Below are 9,909 nucleotides of genomic sequence, written 5' to 3'. Positions count from 1 at the left end.
ATCCGATGAACCGTGACAGAGAAGTGGGCTTTGAATGGTGGTAGAGAACATGTAATATATTCCAGGAGGTACTGAGCCTCCTGGATTGCAAACTGAGTGAGATAATCCTGCCCACCGGGAAGTACTAAAGAAGATAAAGTTAGACCTTAGTGACCACAATAAAAGGAGATAGTGTCCTCCATTCCTTCCTGTCCAAGCTCAGTTAGCAACACAGAAGAACCATACTCTATGGAGTGCAGTTTCAAACTTGCTGCCGCACAAGATCCAGCAGAAGCTCTGTGGATAGGAAACAGCACCACGGGAGGAGGTCTGGACCAACACTTGGCAATGAATTCTTGTAGATTCTCCACAATACACCCAGGTTGGGTAGGCAGCAAACTGAGCACCCTCATCCGTCTTTTTCAGAACAGTTTTTTGGTGCCAGACTATCTTTTCCTGACTTGCATGATGCCATCAGCTTATACTGAGGGCCAACCATAGAGAACACCTCATGGAGCACACTGTTGTGACTATTATGGGATGCTGCCAGGCATGTTTGCTTATTACCTCACACAGTGTTCCCTTTATGAGGCCCCCCAGGAGAAATTCCTGTCTGATTTTTAGTACCCAGAATAGTTGTAATTCTCTTGAGCAATAGGTCTGTTTTTATCTCATGGACACTGGGAATTGTGTAATAGACTTGGTCTCCTTTTCATTTTGGCTGTGGGAAAGCAAAGGGACAAATCAGTGGCCCACCCACAGGAGGTGAGTAGGCCATTTCAGGGTACATTTTGGCATTCTTCCTATTTCTACTCTGTCTTGCCTCTTGCTCTTTCTTTTCTTGGCTTTCCTTCTTATTTTACTGCACAAAATTGAGAACATGCAGTGATAAATAAAAATCACCTATGGCCTCTCTCTCCAAGATAACCACTATAAACAGTATTGTCTTGTTATGCATATGTTTTTGAAATAAAAATGACATGATATTTTGCGTGATCTTTTTTTATTTGCTTTTTTCCTTTTATATATCATGAACATCTTTCTGTGTAATTAAATGTTCTTAAAATAATTTAAAATTTCCCTATAGCTCATGTGCCTGGCTTTATGCATATTTACATAGACAGAGATGCAAAAGTATATTCGAGTGCATTACATAACTCCACTATGTATGCATACATAATATAAGCTGTAACATTCATATGTGTCAACTTGATGCTCATGACCCTAGGAGATAGATATCCTTGTCCCTCTTTATAAGGACACCAAGGTGCAAGGAGATGTGAAGACTGACCAGGATCACAGAGACGAGGCAGCATTGGAAGCCAGGCACTTTGGCTCCAAAATGTACCCTCCTAAGTGCTATGCCGCCTTTCAATATACCACTGGGATTTTGAACACTCCACAGTGTTCTTTTATTTCTTTTCACTTCACTCCTAATTTATGTTATTTGGCCATATTTTAAGTACCCCTGTAAGTCACCTGAAATCCTTTCTGCCACAAGGCAAGGCATAAATAAACAGAGCAGAGAGTGGTAAATGGCACAAAAAGGCAAAGCTAAAGTGCTTCCCCAGGGAGAGGGTGAATCCAGGCTGTCCTGCAATGAAATGGATTTATTTCCTTGGGCTGTGGTGAGCCTCCTTCGGAAGAGCTGGCTTGGGTGGCCGACTCTCAGGGAGGCTGGGGAAGGCTGGGAAAGGCCTTCTTCCAAAAGACTGAGCTGGGCCAGACAAGCCCTGAGGCTTAGATTCTCAGGGTTTATGAAAATGCCAATAAGACAAAACAAGGCACTTAATGGAGCTAATGTATGAGGGCAAGACAGCCCTTGGGCCAGAACCAGGACCTGGGATTTCCATCCTAGTCTGTTACTAGATTACACGTTTTAAGTAATAAACCAACAAAAATTTGGTTCTAAACATAGTCCAGTAGGTTCTTTACCTAAAGCTTTTTGCTGCTGCAAGATGGTCAAAGGATACTGACCCCATCCTGATCTTTTTCTTATGGTGACAAAGAATGAGGCCAGGAGAAGCTGGGTGGCCCTGTGGATGCCCCATGAAACTATAATTAGGTGGGATTATTTTTTTTTTTTTGACAAATGTGATGGATAGGAAGGAATCTAGGTTTCTTTCTTTTGAGACAAGGTCTTGCTATGTTGCCCAGGCTGGCCTTGAATTCCTGGGTTCAAGCAATCCTCAAGTCTCAGCCTCCCAAGTACCTGGGACTACAAGAGCCCACCACTGCACACAGCTAGGAGCTCAGGTTTCTATTTCTGGATTTGATGTTTCCTAGCTGGGACATCTTGGGCAAGTCACTTCAACTTCCTGAGATCTCAGTAGGCTCATCTGTAAAACGGATTCAGTACCTACTTTGCAAAGCTGTTGTGGGGATCCCATGAGATACTAGAGTGATCTATAGCACTTTTAAAGCGAGCAAGATCTTGGGAGAGCTGGGCTGGCCCTACATCTGAGGCTGCAGACCAGTCTGCAAGTGGTGAGTATTTAGGTGTTGCGGGCGAATTAGCCTTTCAGTCTCCTGCCCACCACAGCTCCCTGGCAAGAAAGGAGCCACATTCAGAACAGATAGGCCCAAAGTATGGTGACAACTCTGAGGGGTTCGGGCGAGCAACCCCTTCCGGCCAGACCCCAGGGACTTCGGCCAGGAAAACGGGGCAGGCAGAGGTCACGCTCTCTTCCCCTTTCCTAAGCCCCGGGGCTGCATGCCCACAGAGGCACGGCCCTATGCGCTGTGCCACCAGGGCCATCAGGCTGGGTTAGAAGGAAGGCCCGACCTCGGCGCAGCAAAGAAAACAAACACAGATGTGTTTGACTGGGACCTTGGGCGGGGGAGGGGGCAGGGGGGTGGAGGAACCCGTCCCCTCCCCAGTCCCGCGCGCTCCCTAGGGTGTGTGGTGCTCGCCAGCGCCCAGCCAGCGCAAGGCTGACAGTCGGCGATCAGCGCCCCCCCCCCATCCCCTGGGGTACGCGCAAGGGCCCTGCCCCCTCTCCGGGGTTTCCCCGAGCACTCCTCTTGCTTTCTCTTTGTCTCTGCTGCTCTTTCTCGGGCTCCCCGGTTCCCACCCGCTCCCGCTCGCCCTCTCTAGCGTCCGGGGCCGGCTCCCTTTAACTTTCTTCTTTCCCGGGGTTAAAACTTTGCTGGCGAGCGGGCGGCTGCTCGTCGACGTTATTGGCCGGCGCCCCGCCCGGCGGCCCCGCCCCCGCGCTCCCCTCCGCCCCCCACTCCCAGCGCGAGTGGCGGCGGCGGCGGCAGCGGCGGCGGCGGAGTCTTCGGGGGCGTGCGTGCGTGTGTGAGTGCGCGCCAGCGAGCGTGAGTGTGTGTGTGTGTGCGCCCCGGGCGCGGGCAGGGCAGCACTCCGACCGCGGCGGGAGCGGCGCGAGCCGGGCGGCCGCGTCGTCACTCCGGCAAGAGAGGCGGCGGTGGCGGCGGCGGCGGCGGCAGCCGGGGCCGGGGCTGGGGCAGCGGCGGCCGCGCCGGGCATGGAGCTGGCAAGCCCGCGCTGAGGCAGGACGCGCCTGCTAGCAGCCAGCGAGAGGCTCTCCGCCGTCCGGCGCGCGGGCTCCCCGGCCAGAGCCAGGCAAACTTTTCTTTCTCTTTAACCCTCACTAGAGGTAAAGTCCCGAACGCACACTCCCTGGCGGGACGCACTCGGGGGCAGCTGAGAGAGACCCCAGGATGCGGGAGGAATGGGCGCGGGCCGTATGGGGTTGGGGGACACCCTAGCTCTCCTGCGTCCAAGACTTGGGGTGCGATGTGGGTTGGTCGCGGACTGGCAGACGGGTGCGGGCATGCTCCTCCGGCAGCGTGGAGGCTGTAGTGGCTAGGAAACCGAGCCTTCGCCCGCTGCCCTGGCTCACCAGTCGGGAAGAAGGGTTGCGGGTGGTGCGGGCTCGGAGGTCCCCGGATCCGCCTGCCCCCGGGACTTCGTGGGGAACGAGACCGGCAATCGGACCCGGGGTTGGTGCCGGCCTTCGCCCACGCCCGTCCTGCCACCTCGCGAGGGCTGGAGGTCGCGGGGCGGGCTGGCTGAACGCAGCTCCCCTCTCTCCGCAGGCGCCTTCTGCGGCGGGCGGACTGACTCCGCAGCGGGGCCGGGGCAAGCTGGACGCAGCATGATGCGCGCAGTGTGGGAGGCGCTGGCTGCGCTGGCGGCGGTGGCGTGCCTGGTGGGCGCGGTGCGCGGCGGGCCCGGGCTCAGTATGTTCGCTGGCCAAGCGGCGCAGCCCGACCCCTGCTCGGACGAGAACGGCCACCCGCGCCGCTGCATCCCGGACTTTGTCAATGCGGCCTTCGGCAAGGATGTGCGCGTGTCCAGCACCTGCGGCCGGCCCCCGGCGCGCTACTGCGTAGTGAGCGAGCGCGGCGAGGAGCGGCTGCGCTCGTGCCACCTCTGCAACGCGTCCGACCCGAAGAAGGCACATCCTCCAGCCTTCCTCACCGACCTCAACAACCCGCACAACCTGACGTGCTGGCAGTCGGAGAACTACCTGCAGTTCCCGCACAATGTCACGCTCACTCTGTCCCTCGGCAAAAAGTTCGAGGTGACCTACGTGAGTCTGCAGTTCTGCTCGCCTCGGCCCGAGTCCATGGCCATCTACAAGTCCATGGACTACGGGCGTACGTGGGTGCCCTTCCAGTTCTACTCCACGCAGTGCCGCAAGATGTACAACCGGCCGCACCGCGCGCCCATCACCAAGCAGAATGAGCAGGAGGCTGTGTGCACCGACTCGCACACCGACATGCGCCCGCTTTCGGGCGGCCTCATCGCCTTCAGCACGCTGGACGGGCGGCCCTCTGCGCACGACTTCGACAACTCGCCGGTGTTGCAGGACTGGGTCACGGCCACCGATATCCGCGTGGCCTTCAGCCGCCTGCACACGTTTGGCGACGAGAACGAGGACGACTCGGAGCTGGCGCGCGACTCGTACTTCTATGCTGTGTCGGACCTGCAGGTGGGTGGCCGCTGCAAGTGCAACGGCCACGCGGCTCGTTGCGTGCGCGACCGCGACGACAGCCTGGTGTGCGACTGCAGGCACAACACGGCCGGCCCGGAATGCGACCGCTGCAAACCTTTCCACTATGATCGGCCCTGGCAACGCGCCACAGCCCGCGAAGCCAACGAGTGCGTGGGTGAGTGGGGCAACGCGCGGTGGATGGGGAGGCAGGCAACAGCTCCTGGCGCAAGGCGGGTGCGCGGGAACGCAGGCGCGACACCATCCCCGGAGAGCTAGCTGGTTGTGGGGATGTCTCGGGGAACCCTGAGAGGCGTGTTCAGGGATGTCCGGGGCCAGGGAGGGCTGAAAGAGGTCTACGAGCTCGCGTGGGGCTCTCTGTGGGTGCCCGATTTGCGCCCCGTGCACTCAGCTAAGCCAAGAAGCAGCTCGAGAAATGCTGCTGAGGGTCGGGTATGGGGCGGGGGGGAGTGGTTTGGAAAAAATTTGCCGACAGGTTTCCATAATCCCGGATCCAAACGGGAAACACATTCATTGCCTTCTTCTCCGTCTGGCTAGTCCCTGGGATTCACCTCCACCCCACCCCCCTTTTCTAGTGTTGCAGCTGGGCGTGCGGTTGGGAACCTGGGTCCTGTTTCCCGGAAGTTACCGCGCCACAATCACAAATCCCTTGGGAGATGGCAGTTTGAGGCGGTTTGGTACCCGATGAATATCACTCTTGCACCCTCCATTTGTCTTTTTATGGTTTGGAAAAAAAATCTTTTCTCTTTTGAACATCGTGTTTGCGTTAGCAAAGAAGAGTGATGTGATTTTAATTAATTACTATCTACAGATTACAAAGGAGGGTTCAGTAACTATTTTAAACTAATTCAACCCTGGTCTAAAAAAGAAGTATACCAGATTTTTTTTTTTTTTGTTCGCTTCAGGGTTTGGTGAAATTAAACAGTTTTGAATTAACTAAGGGCCCTGCGTCTGGATTTTTTAATAGAGTTTCAATTCCTGAAAGAGAAATCTGACAAAACTGGGCACCAGTGAATACGCCTGGGTCAGAAATGAGGCTACGCTCTACTTCTGAATTGTACAACTTTGTTGGTGTAGAAAATCTCAGGCATCAATTTCTCTCCAGAAAGAGAGAAGGTTGTAAGACAATATCTTACTTTTTTCAGGATAACGTGTACATTTCCAAATCCCGCAGTGATTGCAGTGAAAATCAGTTAGTTCATAAATGTGCCATTTGGTGTGCATCTTTTGTGAACGTAAAGATTTTTTCCTCCCCATCCCCCAACCCCAAACCAGCCAGTGTGAGTCTCTTGAATTGCTTCACCCTCTGAGGCACATTGCAAAGTTTGCTGGTCCCCAGAAACACACGTTTTGCGGTCTGGTTCTGATTAATTGTGTCATGTTGTTGTCGAATAGTTTGTGCCTCATGACTGTGGATATAGAACTTTTGAGCAAGCCAATGGAAAACATGTCTTGGAGGTTCCATTCCGCACAGAGGCCCAGGCAGGCGCCCTGGTCTGCAGACGGGGCAGTCGGGGCCTCCATTTTTTTGCACTCAATGTGTCCCGCTTCTGAGGACCTAATTGTTCATCCCCCCTCCTTCAAGGAACAGAATTGGCTTCCAGTTTGAAGAGATTTTTCAGGATTCTGCTGAGTAGTTATACCCCGATTTAGAGGTCTTGGAGAGTAAAGTTCCTTTGATCTGCTCAATTCCCTCAGAAATGTTGGTTTTTCCCATCTCTTCTCTCCCTTTCCTCTTTTCTTTTCTTCCTTTTGTGCGGAAAAGCCCTTTATTGACATTTAAAGGGTTTCCCAGGGTTTTGCTATCAGTTTTAGTTTGTATATGCATATGAAAGATGACTTTGTACGGTCACCAGCGGGGGCTAATTGGACAAATGCAAGTGAATACATTGAGACGAATAAATGGGATATTTTGGTAAAATGTTATTGGCCTGAAGATTCCTGTTATCATTGGTATTGTTCGATTTGCCACCCACCCCCATAGCTCCCTGTCACTTTGGATGTGAAGAAATAACCTGCATCTGTTATAATGATGGTCATCTTCTTGAAATACTCTCTATAGTTTAGGATTTTGTTTTTCCGACCAAAGCACAAATTGGATTGACTTTTTTTTTAAAGCTCAATTGAGCAATCAACATATTAACTAATGTAATTAGCAAGCAGGTTTTTGTTCAAAAAGTTTAATTAGGCCTAATAAGTACATAATCTACATGATAAATGATCAGCTAACAATATTTTTTCTGTTTTTTACTGAAGTTATTTTAATTCTCAGTAGTTAAAGTATCTTTAAATCTTGCCAATTATTCAGTCATTTTATAAAAGCAAAGCCAATTTAACTCTTGAAGTTATTTATAGTTTCCTTTTTGAATAGATGTTTTGATACCTTGTAGATATAACTGGGAACATCAGATTGAAGTTCTCCTAAAGTCTTAATTGAAGTCTTGGTGCTTTTTCCATCATTCTGTAAAAAAGAGAAAGCCAGCAAGGACAATTTAGAAGTGATTTACAATTAAAGGTCGGGCTTTTTATGAAAAGGCCCTGTAGTGGAGATATGTGAATGAATTAGTGTTTGACAGGTGTTCTGAGATACTTTTTCCTAGCACAGTGTTAGGAAAGGATAAATAAATCCTTCAGATACTAACTTTGTACGATCAGTGTCTCAGATTTTTTTCTCCCCAACATAATCCTGTCCTTCTAATTTCACACTGTTGACACAGAAAGTCAAGCTATCTAGACTATTTACAACGAAGACAAAAGGATAGGTATTTTAAAAAATTCCAACCATCAGTCTTGATAAATTATCACTGTGCCATTGTGTTTTGCCCTTACAAAATAATAAGACATGATTTATAATAGATGAAAATGCCATTCTTAACATCCACTCCCCACCCTGAAAAAAGTCCCTAGAAATTGATGTTGATGGTATTTGCTGGAGGTGCTTACAGATTACCAAGAAATGTACCATATATGCTTTCTTCGCTCCAGTTTTCATTTAAGTGTTGACTCAAGGTCAGTTTCTCTATAGAATAAATGTGAATGGTTGTAAAGCCCAATTTTATTTAAAATGCAATCTTGGATTTCTTCTAGGAAAAAAAAAAACCTCAAAACAATATGAAAGACAAGACTATGTATAATGTTACAGCTTCGACAGCTCTCAGTGGAATAACTAAATACTTTCTTCCGCCCATATGTATCAGAGTGTTCACTTGCTTTTATACACATGTGCATTTACGATTCACTGTGTAAAGAAGCACCCATGCATGGTGGGGGTGTGTATATTCAAGGGAAAATGCAGGAACAGTTTTAAACCACCTGGGTTGCTAGGCCCTCCCCCCATCTTCCTTTTCTCAAAAGAGCATCTGAAGACCATATTGTGTTTCATAAATTATTGACATCAGTTTTAATCAGTGTCCCCCTGACGTTGGAACTGTGTTAGTATTTAGTGCCTGATGAAGCATGCTGTTTAATCTTACTGTGGGGATGTCAGCCTGAGCCGTTGCCTGGTTTGTGACAGGTTGAGCTTATGAAAACTTGTTTTGCGACTCACTGTATGGCTTTGCATTGCCCGTCTGTAACCCAAAACCCACACACAAAAGATGCCTCTGCAAGATGAGCACCATGTTAGGCTGGCCTCCTATGGTTATGGGTGCCTGCAACATAATGCTCATAATTGTTTAAACATGGCTTTGGGACAGGGTTCTCATGCTGTAAGTGGCTCTGGTGCTTGGGCCCACCTTCATCCCTGGCAAGCCTGGGAGATCATATTAGAGGTGTTGCCCTTAGAAAACCAATGCCCCACTAAAGACCCTTGGAAAATCAGAAGGCTAAAAGTATTTGCTGCCTAGTCCAGAACCTGGTGCATAACTGTGGACAAGTACATGTTTTTAATAGTAATTGTTATAATTACTATCATTATGGTGATTAACTCTTGGGGGTTTATTCTTTGCCAAGCACTCCCATTAATTTAATCATTTAGTCATTGTAACTAGTCTAATACACTAATAAAAGCATTCCTCTGTATTTTAGAGATGAGGAAGCCATGGCTTAGAGACAGTACATGGCTTACCCAAAGCCACATAGCTAGTAGGTGGTGAGGCTGGGGCTCCAGACTGATATTTGTTCATTGTTTTATAACATCCACTGTGCTGTAGAGTAGATGGGTGGATAGATGGATGGATGATTGAGTGAATGAATGACTGAATGACTACCATTCATTCATGCACAGGAGAAAAGCGGGAACAACCTGTTACTTCTTGCTAAAACTGGAGGAGGCTCCCTAGTTGTGTTGTGTTTTATTATATCCCATGATTACATTACATTCATACACACTGAAGTCTGAAGTTGTCTATAAGTTTTTTCTCTATTTGTCTTAGCCCGTGGGCCTGGTGGGAGATGGGAGGTAGGACTGTGAGAGAAGTGGTGTAAATACTTTGCTGTGGGTTCTCGACATCTGCAGGTGTTGCTGATTTCACTTCTTGATTTCAGAATGCCTGTGATCCTTCCCAAAGGTGGTGAGACTCCAGATGTGATGGCCCATACCTGTAATGGCAACCACTCTGGAGGCTGAGACAGGAAGGGTGCCAGTGTAAGACTAGCATCAATCTTGTTGCTCAAGGCGGGGCCCTAAGCAACTTAGTGATACCCTAAAATAAGAAAAAATAAATAAACAAAAAGGACTAGGAATGTAGCTCTGTGGTTAAGCCTCCTTGGGTTAAATCCCTACTAACCCCCTTCAAAAGTGGTAAGGTAGAACTGGTCATCTGAAGATTTTTCTCTTCTCACCCTAGTGCTCACCATCCCATTGCTTCGCCAGAATATATGGAAAGAATCCAGGAAAGGGCTAAAAATGACAAGTCCTAGTCCAGCTGCTAGGTGCAACTGTAGGAATCAGCTCAGGTTGTCATTTCTCTCTGTAGGCTCATGGCAGCTGGAGTGAAGGTCTCCG

The 9,909-nt window shown here is 49.5% G+C and overlaps 1 protein-coding gene across 3 annotated transcripts in view; it reads left to right on the top strand.

Annotated features, from left to right (window-relative positions):
• Positions 1-3,216: 3,216 nt before the first annotated feature.
• The window catches only part of NTN1 (netrin 1), a 176,598-nt gene continuing 169,905 nt past the window's right edge, over positions 3,217-9,909 (top strand). The window contains exons 1-2 of one of the 3 annotated variants that reach the window (XM_081271210.1): positions 3,217-3,300; positions 4,045-5,121. In XM_081271210.1, the coding sequence (XP_081127336.1) occupies positions 4,104-5,121 (1,018 nt within the window). In that variant the 5' untranslated portion in view covers positions 3,217-3,300; positions 4,045-4,103. The other 2 variants (XM_081271211.1, XM_081271209.1) reach the window with 2 other exon arrangements.

The sequence above is a fragment of the Spermophilus citellus genome (genome assembly GCF_964194105.1).
Source record: "Spermophilus citellus genome assembly, chromosome: 17".
NCBI lineage: Eukaryota > Metazoa > Chordata > Mammalia > Rodentia > Sciuridae > Spermophilus > Spermophilus citellus.
The sequence above is the reverse complement of the archived record's forward strand: the minus strand, read 5'-3'. Positions and strand labels throughout refer to the sequence as shown.